The following is a 15,837-nucleotide window of genomic DNA, read 5'->3' on the forward strand; positions in this document are numbered from 1 at the left end:
TTGCCAGCCTCTGCTGATACTGGCGGCGTGTTGTTACTCCTTGTTGATCTCCCCCCCCCCCCCCCCCCCCCCCCCAACCCCTAGTTTTCATACGATTTTTTTCCCGAGGTTACTTGGAGCAAGTGAGATGGCTCATCCTCTCGTGTGTGCTAGAGTGTTATTGCCAGGCTTCTGCAGGCTCTTAGTGGCTTCTGCAGGAGTCACAGTCCTAGGTCAACAGACACACACCTCTTTTCATCATAAATATGGTGCTGACTGCACTGTTATCAGGTATCTGTGACCAAAATTTTTTCATTTATTATTATGCATGTGTTGTTTGCACTTTTTAATCAGCTTGGTAATTGGTCTTTGGAGAATCAGTATACGGTGCTCAGTCTCTTAGGTCACATTTTATAGTATCATGACCTCTGCAATCTTATGACTTTGTATGTAGGAACAACAGTTTATTTTTCTGTGCTGCACCAGGAACATTTCTCTGTCTCTTTTGCATGTGGTGATGTATGTAATTATTTCTGCATCTCATAGTGGCATAATATTGCTATAGTTACATGTCTGACACATTGAACCTGCCATTGATGTGGTCCTAGGTTTGTTTTTGGTTGCTTAAACTGTTAGCAACGGTTATCCACAAAAGCATCAAAAAGTTATGACAGGTCTTAGCTGTGGCAGGATGCCCTCTCCCTAGATGACTGAGTGTCGTTTGTGACAGATACTAGGTCGGAGGTGACTACACATACAGTGTGTGAATTTCTCTACCATTCCTGGGTTATATGGCATAGTGCTAGACAGACATTTTGAGTACTCATGTTTGCAATCTGTTGGCCATGGTTGCATGAGGAGTTCCATACCGTATCAGCATTATGCATTGAATACCTCCACCTTCATCTTAGGATCTGTGTGCCATTAGTACACAGGAGAGAGATCTCTCGGTCATCAGTGTTATGCATCAATCAAAACTTTCTCAGTAATTGCTGGGCATTGTGTCTCCAAGCATCAGCATTCATGGCTGCTTCTCAACACATAGGGATCTGAGAGGGCGGGGTGTTGTCTACCCTCCAGCATGCGACATGACTTTCAGTGGGTTTCATGCAATACTTGATGCCTCTCTTTAGAGGTGTGCTACAAATACAATTTCTTTGGCTGGAAGAATCATAATTTTTCTATGACTTCACATAATCTTGTAACATAGTGTAGTATTTATTATACTAGCCTATGTAGCCTATAGCTATGGTGCCCTGCTCCAGAGTGTCCCTGTTATAAAAGATGGACTTTGGGAACTGTGCCTCAGTATGAGTGACATCTAATTCCGCATTGAGAGCATCATGCCATTGATGTGATGTCGTGAACAGCCTTACTTTATTGGACAAAATATGTAAAATTGTGTAAAACCTGTTAAAAATACATAAAACTAAGGAAAAAATGAAAAACTGAGATAACTTACATATTACCTTGCTGAATGTGGTTTCTGCTGCTGCCTGGAAATGTTAAGCAAACAGCCTAGAGTGACATAATTTGTTATAAATAATTAGACATAATCTTTCCCTATGCTGCACAGCTCCAGAGAGCCTCCAGTTATAAAATATGAAAGTATGGAAAAATACATGAAAATGAAAGTACTTGCATCCTCCCACCAGCACCCACTCCAGCCCAGTCATTAACATTGCTTATCCCATCAAACACAGGGCTACCTGTAAAACCAATCATGTGGTCTAGAAGCTAAGCTGCAACCACTGTGCTGCATTCTGTGTAGGCATGACAACTAACTAGCTGTCTGTCTGCATGAATGGCCACTGACAAGTTGTGGCCAAGAAACAAGTGGTCCACCCATTGCTGAACATGCTGCCAAACATGATATCCTTCATTCAATGACTGCTTCACTGCCTGTGCCATATGGATCCTTCCCACTAACACCAGATTTTCTGAATTGCACTGGTGGGAACTTTCCCTGCAATACATCTTTCATAGTCACTGTCCTCAACCATCAAGCCCCTTCCCTGTTCCCATTCGAGCACTACACAGCCATCATTCCACCACCAAACCCACTCTTTTTATTCCTCTCCTTTTCTGCCACTTCCCCCCCCCCTCCCCCCCTCCCCTGCCCCCCCCCCATCTAACTTGCAGCACTTCACTGTCCGCCACAGCCACCGTACTATCCCTCCCCCTCCCTGTCCCAGCCTCCTCCTTAGCCTGTCCAGTCCCCTCTCCCATCATGCACTGATGCTGCTGCTCGCAGTGTGGTTTCAGTTGCCTGACACTGCAGTCATGTGTGAGAGTTGTGTTTGCATGAGTGTGTGTGTGCGTGCATACGTGTGTCTATTGTTGACAAAGGCCTTAATGGCCAAAAGCTATAATTGTAAGAGTCTTTTTGTTGTGACTATCTGCTACTCAGCGTCTCCACTATATGGTGAGTAACAAGTTTCCGTCTCATAATATTGTTGCGTTCCATCCTCGATTTTTCAATGTTTGATATTATGTTCTTGAAATTGATTTCAAAGTACATCTATGCAAGATCAGCATGTTGTATCATTAAAAAATTATGTTACAATATTCAAATGGCCACATAAACTTTATTCTAATGCCAATAATCTCAAGCTTTCAAAATGACAAAAAGCCAATGAGCCCCTTCATTTCTGATACTTTTTACATGCCAAGGGTTACCAAAAAAAAGCTACAGTTTCATTCCTGAATCCAAATTTTTGTTCATACTAGTTGTCAATTAATGTAGCTTATGATGTACTTTCTCCAGCTATATCATCTACATTTCCACCGTTTGGACTACATGTAATCTTCACAGGGTCTTCAAAATGACTCAACAACTGATTACGGTATTTATTTTTCATATAGTTCATTTTTAAAAATGGAACTACACAAAGGTACGTTGAAGGACTGTCCGCCAAAATGTGAGCAGCCACCAAGGTGCAGCACTTTTGATATGTGGCTCGCATTGTTAGCAGATAGCATTTGGGCAGTACGTTGATGCCATTAGGCACTGCAGTTTGCCATCAGGTGGCTTTTTCTGCTTAAATATTTAATGTATATGAAAGTGATTATATTCACTTACCCTAAGTTCTTCTCCGATTTTTATCATAACTTTAGTCTTTAGTATGCAGTGCCCTGCAAACTAAAGTACCGCTATTGGCAGACAATTCTTCAGGCCATTCAGTCCAAGACAGTACTTTGTGTGAGGTGTAGCAAAGGCTTTCAAACTTAGGATCAGCCACACATTTCATTTCATTATCAAGAAAACAATGAGTCACAGTTTTGTCACCTACAAATCCTGCCAATAAGCTGAATCTCTAATGGTCTGAATGAAGGAGCCAAGCAAAGTATGCAACTACTAAATTTACTTGGTGATTCATTGGGAAACAATGTAGATTTAATTTCGCAGTAGTATTAGTAATAAAGCTTAGTATACAGAGATTAGATTGAAATAATTTGCATGTAACTGATTATTGCAGTTTTTTATTTTGTCCATCACTCCTTCAGTACCGTCTAACTGAATCCAATTATTGCTGACAATATTAGTCAGCTATGCAACTATCACTCCTGATGCATGTTCTCACTTGCAATCTGGAGTCACTTATATGTTGTACTTTCTCAAACATTTGTGCCAGCTTCAACTGAGTTTGTAATACAGTGTTAAAAATTCAGTGAAATCCTGCATAACATTTTTAGTGATTGAGTATCACCATTCTACCACTTAACACAAAGATCTAACTGCATGTAAAATTGTAAACAATTAATCAGATTTCTCTGTACATTATCCACATGGAATGCTCATTTGAGAGACTAGCTTTGGAAGTGACAACAATGAAAAATAAAAATAAATTTTATTTCTCTATCAGTTCTGTATTTTTTCACATTATGGCTGTTTATACAATGGCTTCATTTCTCACCTGTAAATAACATTTTTCAGTGAATGTGTTGAGATATATTGAGTGTTAGATTTTAAGATTTTAGTTGAATATCAGATTTTAAGATTTTGGTCTAATGTTTTTGTTTGTAATCTGTATTATCTCTTCTTTAAATATGAAACATTTATGTAAATGCATAATAATAAAAAAATTAGTTAGTATGACACAAGAACAATAATTATGTCTAAGACCTCAGACACTATACTGAAGACACTGACAATACTACCACTATAAAATAACATCACATTCCACAGAAATGTAAAAGGTGGTTTAGACTGGGCGGCGGAAATCTTTTCCAGCGAACCTAGCAGTGTGCCCCAGTTCCTCCTCAATGCGTAACAACTGATTATATTTAGCTAATCTTTCTGAACGACATGGTGCACCAGTTTTTATCTGCAACAAATAATTTTAACAAATTTGCATTACATTAATCAAAATTAGTGTTATTCAAGACAGTAAAATCATATCAACATTACCAAACAACTTAAATTACAGAATTCTACAATCAATTCTCTGTTAATTTTAGACAGAGACTTTTAGGTATTTACTCTCCATCACATTAAATCATATATTTATGTATGTCCAGGCAACCTGAATAAAAAATAAGTACTATGGCAACATCAGTACAAACCTGGGGCCACCCACTTACCAGATGTGTTGTATTACTCAGATCATTCATTGCATTCCCATGAGTGTACTACAAACTTTTTCTCATGTTTCATCTATATATCCTTAGTTTTCGAAACAATTCAGCTGTTTTAAATTTCAGATCATTGAACAAACTGTTACTCTGACAATGTATCTCCCAAGACGAATATTATACTGACTACTATGTTTCATCTATTTCATAGTCTTTTTTCTTTTTTCTTTTTTTTCAGGTAAATTTCAGCAAAAAACTCAGTGATACTGAACTGCATTAACTGAATTTTATTATGAAATCCAATTAATGCAGTTCACTGTCATGAGTTTTCTGAATCCTCTACTTCAGTTTGTCTTTGCCACTGTCACCTTCCTGCTAATTTGATATTTGTTCTTTCTTCTTTACCTTCCTACATCCTGCATTTCCTCCTTATGTCATTACCATCTCACACAACTTCCATTTTCTCTGCAGCTACCAAAAAAAGTCACAAGTTAATTCCATGATTTGTTCATTTTATTCATTATCATGGATCCCTGTTAACCATGTTACGTACTCTACATTTTTTAAACAAAGTATTAGTGTCTATTTTCCTTCACACTTAGTAATTGTAATTTATTACAGAAGTAATTAATACCTTTTAGATCACTACTATCATCAACAAAATCTCCATGTTCTTGTGTGCACTGATAAAGATGCTTATATTTTTGTTTAATTGTGCCATTGTGGATTTGTTGCCACTCTGCTATTCCCAAGTTATTTTGAATTTCACACCATTCTGAAGATACAATATTTTGTTAATCATCTGTTTTATTACTCCTTTTCTGTTGTGTCATGGCATATTGTCTCTCTTCTAGTACAAGTGCAACATAATTTCTTGGAAGTAATGGTTTGTGTTTTACATGTATTTGTTTCCTTTCAGAGAGTGTTGTGTAACAGTAAAGATTAGCTTCCTTCTACACAATTTTGTATACTTCTGTATATAATCTGATATCTTTGCAAAAGTGTACTTATCAAAAACGGGATCTTCAGCTTTTGTAAATCTACACCTTCCAAGAAACATAAAAAAAAACTCTCTGAAAATGTGAACTAGTGTTAGTCCAGCTCATTTATTTCACACAACTGAGATACATCACTCTAGTGGCATAACTTACAATGCACATCATTAGTGATTGTCTTGCAATGAATAGGAAAAAGCATTGAAACATCTTATGGTCAAAGTGTTTTGATTTCTTCACTTTCACAGGGCTAAATTAAAATAAGAACTGTGCACTCTCTTGCCGAAGTCTTTTTATTGCAAAATGCTGTACTTTGTTACTAGTATTCACAATTTTTAATGCAAGATATTTCCAAACCAGGAGACTTTGTTCATCCAATGAAAAGAATTTTTTCATTGGTTTTTTAATTATAATGTTCAATGTCCCCCACTCTGTTTGTTCAGCAAGGTTTTCTTCTTTAAATAATTATCTCTATTTATTTATTTGCCATGTCCACTTTAATTCTTTTTCTTCATGTTCCTACTACTCCACAAACATTAATATTCTTCACATAAAGACATTCACTAATATCTGATTGTATTCTATATTTGGAAAGAAAATTATTTATTTTTCCTTATATTCATTAATATATCAAAATTTATTCTATAACTTGTTATCAAAATTTAGGAAACACAAAACAACCAATATGGTCAATACAGCATTTGATAAAATATTGCTTGCTGTAAAACTGTGATTCATTGTAAAATTGCTGCACACAAATTGTGAAACTTTTGCTAGAAGAATTTTGCCACGCATTTCAGTTCCATCAGCGATGATGGGGCAGAAACAATCTTTATAGTGGGGAGGGAGACAAAAATATGGAAACACCAAAAACATAACAGATTACCATGGCTAATATAATGTAGGAAAACTGTTTCATTCAACAGCTTCCAGTCATCTTATAGTGGATAAATATAGGTCCTGCATAGTTTTGGGACAAATATTATACTATGCTTCCTGCAAAATGGTGGTCAAGCTCAGTTAACAATGACAGAGATGAACAGCAACCACAAACTCTTCTTTCCAAAGTAGAATACAAAGGCTAAATAAATACTGAGATCTGGTGACTGTGAAAACCAGGAGAGATGTGACAATTCATCCTCATGGTCACAAAATCAGTCCTGGACAATACGAGATGTGTGAACAGGGGCCCTGTCATCTTTGAACCCAGCATCACCATTGGGGAACAAAATTGTACCATGGGATGGACCTGATTATTCAAAATAGTCACATAATCCTTGCAAAGTGCCCTTGCAGGGTAATCATGGGGCCCCTGGAATACCTCAATATGGCTGCCCTAATCCTCACTGAACAACACCCCCCCCCCCCCCCCCCCCCCCCCCATGTTTCACTCTGGGGATGTAAACTCAGACAGAAGTTGGAAGAAGTGTGAAGAAGTGTGATGCAGGACTCATCCAACCAAAATGACTTCACTCCATTGCTCCACAGTCCAGGTTTGTGGCTTCAGCACCATGTTTTCCTGTTATGAACACTTGTGTTGCATGTGTGGTTTTGGATTTCCAGCTCACCCTGCAATTCCCAGCTTATGTAGCTCCCATCATATTGTTTTGTTTCTAACAGTGTTCACAAGTGGAACATTCAGTTCAGCTGTGACTTTGCAACTGTCGTCTTGTTATTTTTTGTCACAGTCTTCTCCAATGACCATCTGTCACAATCACTTAGGACACACGTCTGTCCACGTTGTGACTTAGTAGATGAATTTTGTCCATTCTCCCTGCATGCACTACAGACATTCAATATGGTGCCTCTTGAAACACCAAACACTCTGACTACCTTGGTTACTGAAGCACTACCATATGAGCATCAACAATTTTCTCACATTTGAATTCATTTTGCTCTGATATAATGCATTCAAAACTGCACAGAACACTGATCTGACCATGATTGACACTTGGACTATATTGAGGACACTGCAAGGGTGTCGTTTGTGACCAAATACGGCGCATTTCTCGTGATGTTTCCAGGTTTTTGTCCAATCTCTATAGTTAATTATGCTAGCAAGAATCATTTCCTCATCGTGGTGTACAAAATCATTGACTGAAGTATGGAGAACTAATACCTCATGATGTAATCTGATGTGACACCCTTGGTCTAGAGGTAGCATCTTCGACTATTGATCAAAACTTTCTAGATCCTTCTTTCAAATGTTGTTACTAATTAAATTTTGAATAATAATCATCAGCAATGGTGGCCAAAGATTTCTGGCATAAGAAGTCACCCTTGCTCTGTCAATGGCGTCGTCAAAGAGGGTGAAGAAATGGACAGAGTTTAGGGCATTCAATTGCCATTTGGGTAAGAAACTGCCCCTAAAAGGCAGAAGAACCAGCAATGATCAATGGCATGCATATAAAGAAGACAATAGGAACCACAGGCACAAAGACACACAAAATTATCCATGTCACATATGGCCTTGAAGTGAAAGAGAATCATGATGATCAGTCCATAGGCAAATGATTCTGGATCAGACCCCATTTGAATCTTGGTAAAGGGCTGCCAAGGTGGAGGTGACCATGACAAAAAGATGGCATAACCAATGAAAGGGTAAGGCTCTGTGAATCAGAGCATGGAATGTCAAAAATTTGAATATGATAGAGAAGCTAGAAAATCTGAAAAGGGAAATGCAAAGGCTTAGTCTAGATATAGTGGAAGATGGATGAAGGAGAATGGAAAGAAGATAAGAATTTCTCATCGGATGAGTAGAGGGTAAAATCAAAAGCAGCAGAAAATGGTATAATGGAGGTTGGACTCATTATGAATGGAAAGGTAGGACAGACAATGAGTTACTGTCAACATTTCACTCATCATATTCAACAGCAAATCAACACCAGCTATAGTTCAGTGTACAAGCTGATATCACAAACAGGAGGTGAAGATACTGCGAGAGGATACGAGGATACTGAACAGGTAATTCAATGGAAAAAGATAGATAAAATAATTTACTCACCAAGTGGCAGCAGGGGAACACACACACAAAAGGATTTAACTTTTACAATCTTTTTGAGCCATGGGCTCCTCCTTCTGGCAGAAGTGTTGAAGGGGACGGAAGAGGGGTGAAGGACAAGGACTGGAGAGGTTTAGGGAAAGGGTTTACAATTCAGAAATGTCACCCAGAACCCCAGGTCAGGGGAGACTTACAGGACAGGATGAGAAGAAAAGACTATCCATTTACATTATATTATCAATAACTGAATATTTTCATTGTTATATTAGCCCATACGGCCATCATTCCTTCTTATGTAACCCTCTGAACAGGTAATTCAGTCATAAAGAGAAGATTAGAATTTATTAATCATGGGGGATTGGTGTACAGTTGTAGGGGAAGGAATAGAAAAAAATGGTTACAGGAGAATATGGGCTTGGTTTAGGTATAAGAGAGGAGAAAGACCGAGTTCTGCAATAAAATTCAGTTATAAATAGCAAATACCCTGTTCAAAAATCACAAGAGGAATAGATAGATTTGGAAAGGCCTGTAGGTACAGGAAGATTCTGTTGGATTACCTCATGGTCAGACAGAGATTTCAAAACCAGATACAGGAATGCAGAGAGACCCCAGGAACAGATGGAGACTCATATCACAATTTCATAATAATGAAGAATAGACTGAAGTTTAAGACAATTATACAGAAGAATTAAGTGTGACAGGAAGTGGGATATTACAGTACTGAGGAATGATGAGACATGTTTGAAGTTCATTAAAGATATGGATTTTTCCCGAGGGCATATGGCTTTACTGTATGGTTAAAAGATGATGGCATCCTCTTGGGTAAAATATTCCGGAGATAAAATAGTCCTCCATTCGGGTCTCCGGGCCGGGACTACTCAAGAGGACGTCATTATCAGGAGAAAGAAAACTGGTGTTCTATGGATCAGAGCGTGGAATGTCAGATCCCTTAATCGGGTAGGTAGGTTACAAAATTTAAAAAGGGAAATGAATAGGTTAAAGTTAGATACGGTGGGAATTATTGAAGTTTGGTGGCAGGAGGAACAAGACTTTTGGTCAGGTGAATACAGGGTTATAATTACAAAATCAAATAGGGGTAATGCAGGAGTAGGTTTAATAATGAATAAAAAAATAGGAGGGCAGGTAAGCTACTACAAACAGCATAGTGAATGCATTATTGTGGCCAAGATAGACACGAAGCCTACACCTACTACAGTAGTACAAGTTTACAAGCTCTGCAGATGACGAAGAATTTGAAGAAATGTATGATGAGATAAAAGAAATTATTCAGGTAGTGAAGGGAGACGAAAATTTGATAGCTGTGGGTGACTGGAATTCAAGGGTAGGAAAAGGGAGGGAAAGAAACATAGTAGGTGAATATGGATTGGGAGTAAGAAATGAAAGAGGAAGCCGTCTGGTAGAATTTTGCACAGAACATAACTTAATAATAGCTAACACTTGGTTCAAGAATCATAAAAGAATGTTGTATACATGGAAGAATCCTGGAGATACTAGTAGGTATCAGATAAATTATATAATGGTAAGACAGAGATTCAGGAAACAGGTTTTAAATTGTAAGACATTTCCAGGGGCAGATGTGGACTCTGACCACAATCTATTGCTTATGAACTGTAAATTAAAACTGAAGAAACTACAAAAAGGTGGGAATTTACGGAGATGGGGCCTGGATAAACTGACTGAACCAGAGGTTGTAGAGAGTTTCAGAGAGAGCATAAGGGAACAATTGACAGGAATGGGGGAAAGAAATACAGTAGAAGAAGAATCAGTAGCTCTGAGGGATAAAGTAGTGAAGGCAGCAGGTGATCAAGTAGGTAAAAAGATGAGGGCTAGTAGAAATCCTTGGGTAACAGAAGAAATATTGAATTTAATTGATGAAAGGAGAAAATATAAAAATGCAGTAAATGGAGCAGACAAAAAGGAATACAAACGTCTCAAAAATGAGATCAACGGGACATGCAAAATGGCTAAGCAGGGATGGCTATAGGACAAATGTAAGGTTGTAGAAGCTTATCTCACTAGGGGTAAGATAGATACTGCCTACAGGAAAATTAAAGAGACATTTGGAGAGAAGAGAACCACGTGTATGAATATCAAGAGCTCAGATGGAAAACCAGTTCTAAGCAAAGAAGGGAAGGCAGAAAGGTGGAAGGAGTATATAGAGGGTATATACAAGGGCGATGTATATGAGGACAATATTACGGAAATGGAAGAGGATGTAGATGAAGACGAAATGGGAGATACGATACTGCGTGAAGAGTTTGACAGAGCACTGAAAGACCTGAGTCGAAACAAGGCCCCCGGAGTAGGCAACATTCAATTAGAACTACTGACGGCCTTGGGAGAGCCAGTCATGACAAAACTCTACCAGCTGCTGAGCAAGATGTATGAGACAGGCAAAATACCCTCAGACTTCAAGAAGAATATAATAATTCCAATCCCAAAGAAAGCAGGTGCTGACAGATGTGAAAATTACCGAACTATCAGTTTAATAAGTCACAGCTGCAAAGTACTAACGCGAATTCTTTACAGACGAATCGAAAAACTGGTAAATGCGGACCTCTGGGAGGATCAGTTTGGTTTCCTTAGAAGTGTTGGAACACGTGAGGCAATACTGACCTTACGACTTACGTTAGAAGAAAGATTAAGAAAAGGCAAACCTACGTTTCTAGCATTTGTAGACTTAGAGAAAGTTTTTGACAATGTTGCCTGGAATACTCTCTTTCAAATTCTAAAGGTGGCAGGGGTAAAATACAGGGAGCGAAAGGCTATTTACAATTTGTACAGAAAGCAGATGGCAGTTATAAGAGTCGAGGGACATGAAAGGGAAGCAGTGGTTGGGAAGGCAATGAGACAGGGTTGGAGCCTCTCCCCGATGTTATTCAATTTGTATATTGTGCTTGCAGTAAAAGAAACTAAGGAAAAATTCGGGGTAGGTATTAAAATCCATGGTGTAGAAATAAAAACTTTGAGGTTCACCAATGACATTGTAATTCTGTCAGAGACAGCAAAGGACCTCGAAGAGCTGTTGAACGGAATGCAAAGTGTCTCGAAAGGAGGATATAAGATGAACATCAATGAAAGCTAAATGAGGATAATGGAATGTAGTCGAATTAAGTCGGGTGATGCTGAGAGAATTAGATTAGGAAATGAGACACTTAAAGTAGTAAAGGAGTTTTGCTTTTTGGGGAGCAAAATAACTGATGATGGTCGAAGTAGAGAGGATATAATATGTAGACTGGCAATGGCAAGGAAAGCGTTTCTGAAGAAGAGAAATTCGTTAACATCGAGTATAGATTTAAGTGTCAGGAAGTCATTTCTGAAAGTATTTGTATGGAGTGTGGCCATGTATGGAAGTGAAACATGGATGATAACTAGTTTGGACAAGAAGAGAATAGAAGCTTTCGAAATGTGGTGCTACAGAGGAATGCTGAAAATTATATGGGTAGATCACATAACTAATGAGGAGGTATTGAATAGAATTGTGGAGAAGAGGAGTTTGTGGCACAACTTGACAAGAAGAAGGGACCGGTTGGTAGGACATGTCCTGAGGCACCAAGGGATTTAGCATTGGAGGGCAGCGTGGAGGGTAAAAATTGTAGAGGGAGACCAAGAGATGAATACACTAAGCAGATTCAGAAGGATGTAGGTTGCAGTAAGTATTGGGAGATGAAGAAGCTTGCACAGGATAGAATAGCATGGAGAGCTGCATCAAACCAGTCTCTGGACTGAAGACCACAAGAACAACATGGATACTGTTATATGAAGTCCACAGTATGCAGTTCAATTGATGAGGAAAAGAAATCTCTAAACAGAGCAATTACAGATGACGGAAAGACAAGCATAGATGCTTGGAAGGTAACTGTGAAGAAATTTTGGGTAACAGATGAAACACTTCAGCTGATCAACAAGAGAAAGAAGTACAAAAATGTTCAGGGAAAAACAGTAATACAGCAATGTAAATCACTGAAGAATTAAATTAACAGGAACTGCAGGGAAGACAAAGCAAAATGTCTGCAGGGAAAATGTGAAAAAATCAAAAAAGGAATTACTGTTGGAAGGACTGAATTAGCATGTAGGTCAGTCAAAACAACCTATGGTGAAATTAAAAGCAAGGGTGGCATCATTAAGAGTGCAATGGGAATTCCATTGTTAAATGCAGAGGAGAGAGCAAATAGATGTAACGAGTACACTGAAGAGCTCTATGAGGGAAGAAAATGCCTGATGACATGATAGAACAAATTCAAGTTGATATGTAAGAGATTTGGATTTTCAGTATTAGAGTCAGAATTTAAAAGAGCTGTGGAAGACTTGAAGTTAAATAAGGCAGAGGGGACAAATAACATTCAATCAAAATTTCTAAAATCACTGAGGGACAGAGGACGGGAGTTCGCAGTCAAATGACTGTTCAAGTTAGTATGTAAAATCTACGAAACTGGCAACTTTCCATCAGATTTATGGAAAAATATCGCCCACTCAATTCTGAAGATAGCAAGAGCAGTGCAAGAACTATTGTCCAATCAGTTTAATAGTTCATACATCCAAGATGGTGAAAAAAATAATATACAGAAAAACAGAAAATAACATTAATTACATGAGGATCATTTTGCCTTTAGGAAAGGTGAATGTATCAGAGGCAGTTCTGACATTGTGCTTGATAATGGAAGCAAGACTGAAGAAAACCAAGACAAGTTTATAGGATCTGTTCACCGGGAAAAAACATTCAACAATATAAAATGGTGCAAAATGTTTGAAATTCTGAGAAAAACAGGGGTAAGATACAGGGAAAGATGGGTAATATACAATATGTCTGAGAACCAAGAGGGAACTACAAGACTGGAAGACCAAGAACAAAGTGCTTGGATTAAAAAGGGTGTGAGACAGGGATGCAGTCTTTCACCCCTACTGTTCAATCTGTACATCAAAGAGGCAATGGCAGAAATAAAAGAAATGTTGAAGATCAAGATTAAAATTCAGAGTGGAAGTATACCGATAACAAGATTTGCTATTGACACTGCTATCCTTGCTGAATGTGAACAAGGATTACAATATTTGTTGAAGGCAATGAACACACTGATGAGTACAGAATATGTATTGATAAACTGAAGAACAACAAAAGTAATGAGGAGTAGCAGAAATGAGAACAGAGAGAAACATTAGTATTGGGGATCAAAAAGTGGACAAAATTGGGAATTCTGCTACCCAATCAGTGAGGGGCGAAGTAAAGCCAACACAAATAGTAGACTAGTACAGACAAAGCAGGCATTTCTGGCCAAAATAAGTTTACTATTATCGAACATAGGCATTAATTTGAGGAAGAAATTTCTGAGAATGGATGCTTGGAGAACAGCATTGTATGTTAGTGAATCATGGACTGTGGGAAAACCAGAAATGTTTGACACGTGGTGGTACAGAAGACTGAAAAATTCCAACAAGAAGAAGCAACAGAATGATTGGTCATGTGTTAAGACATCAGAGAATAACGTACATGGTACTGGAGGGAGCTGTGGTGGTCAAAACTGTAGAGGAAGACAGAGATTACAATATGTCCAACAAATAATTGAGGACCTAGGATGCAAGTGCTACTCTGAAATGAAGAGGTTGGCACAGGAGCGGAATTCATGGTGGGCCACACCACACCATTCAGAAGACCAATAAAAAATAATAAATAAATAAATAAATGAAGTATTACTAATCTAATACCATGTTATGAATGAACCCAACACCACATGGAGTAATTCATTCCAACTACCACTAGATTACCATTCACACTGATGAAAGAGGTAATCACATTTGGAGATGTTTACTTGCTATGAAATAGAATAATTAGAACGTATTTCATGACTCTCAGTGATAAATGCTACAGGAAATGGTGCACAAGAATTATCATTTGTGGACATCTACTTGATATCAAATGTGGCCCCATTCATGTTACTACCAACTCTCACTGGCAAATTATACAGGATTTATCATCCTAATATGTGTGTGTGTGTGTGTCTGTCTACAGCACTCCTCAAGTTACCTGTACTTACAGAAAGACACTGCAATGCTGCATCAGTCCAGAGTTGTGAAAGGATATTCCTAGGAACATTCTATGCATATTAGAGTGTTTACATGGCACCTCAGATCACATGACCTCCAGTCTGTTGAGCATATCTGTCATGACATTAAGCAAGATGTGTGTGCCTTGGATACAGCTCTCACTAACCTGTGTGTTTAGAAAGTGGAAGTTTAATAGTTTTGTATTAGAATGGCTCCTGATGCATGGGCTGTCTCATGAAGTCCTTGCAATGACACATTTCCATTACCATCATGGCTTAATGGAGTGCTACAGAATATGGGGTCTCGCACTCATAAATTTATATCCTACAATGTAATCAATTAGCAAAATAGCATAAATTTCCAAAATATTTGAGATTATCACAATTATGCCGCATAAAATAAAGGGAAAGAACCCTTCAGAAGTAGAATGAATAGTAAGAAATAGATAATTACTGTTAGAAAGAGAACTACATGGAAATCCAGGCTTTCTTGATGAATTTCATCAATGAAATCATGTTGGGTTAGCAGATGAGTCATGACATCATGTAGTCACAACGTTCTGATGAGGTCATTACTTCTCATTTTCTGGCAAAGTGTTGAGTTCATGTGGCATGACATCATGTTGTCGCAACATTTCGATGAGGTCACTACTCATCACCTTCTGGTAAAGTGCTGAGTTCATGTGCAATCATTGTTTTATTGCCTCTAGACTGCAGACTCCTCTGTTGAGGGCCCAACAGCTGGCCAGTCACAATCCTCTGGAAGAGATCTAAATCTACATCTGTACTATGCAAAGCACCGTGAAGTGCATCACAAAGGATATGTCCTATAGTATCAGTTGTTATGGTTTCTTCTCATTCCATTCACATACTGAGCACGGGAAGAATGACTGTTTAAATGTCTCTGTGTGTGCTGTAATTAATCTTGTCCTCATGATCCCTACGTGAACAGTAAGTCGGGGGGTTGTAGTAAACTGATGGCAAAAAGTTTGTATCCATATTTCTACATCTGAAATATGATGTCTATTCACCAGTCAGATAAGAGTGGCACTAGTAGCACAACTATGAGGATGCAAATCAAGTTTGCTTTAGATACACACTCTAAATGTCATAAGAGTTAGCTACTTTTGAAATTGGATGTGGTGAGTAGATGTTAGCCAAGAATGTCTTTAAAGCAACAAAGATGCTATTATCACCACCTCGCTGAGTTTGAGTGAGGTCCTGTAAC

The 15,837-nt window shown here is 38.2% G+C and overlaps 1 protein-coding gene across 4 annotated transcripts in view; it reads right to left on the reverse strand.

The window, feature by feature from the left end:
* Nucleotides 1-3,431: 3,431 nt before the first annotated feature.
* LOC126354590 (enolase-like) overlaps nucleotides 3,432-15,837 on the reverse strand; it is a 118,095-nt gene continuing 105,689 nt past the window's right edge. The window contains exon 7 of one of the 4 annotated variants that reach the window (XM_050004341.1): nucleotides 3,432-4,307. In XM_050004341.1, the coding sequence (XP_049860298.1) occupies nucleotides 4,185-4,307 (123 nt within the window). In that variant the 3' untranslated portion in view covers nucleotides 3,432-4,184. The remainder of the gene's footprint in view (nucleotides 4,308-15,837) is intronic. The other 3 variants (XM_050004339.1, XM_050004342.1, XM_050004340.1) reach the window with 3 other exon arrangements.

Source organism: Schistocerca gregaria, chromosome 3 (assembly GCF_023897955.1).
Source record: "Schistocerca gregaria isolate iqSchGreg1 chromosome 3, iqSchGreg1.2, whole genome shotgun sequence".
Taxonomy (NCBI): Eukaryota; Metazoa; Arthropoda; class Insecta; order Orthoptera; family Acrididae; genus Schistocerca; species Schistocerca gregaria.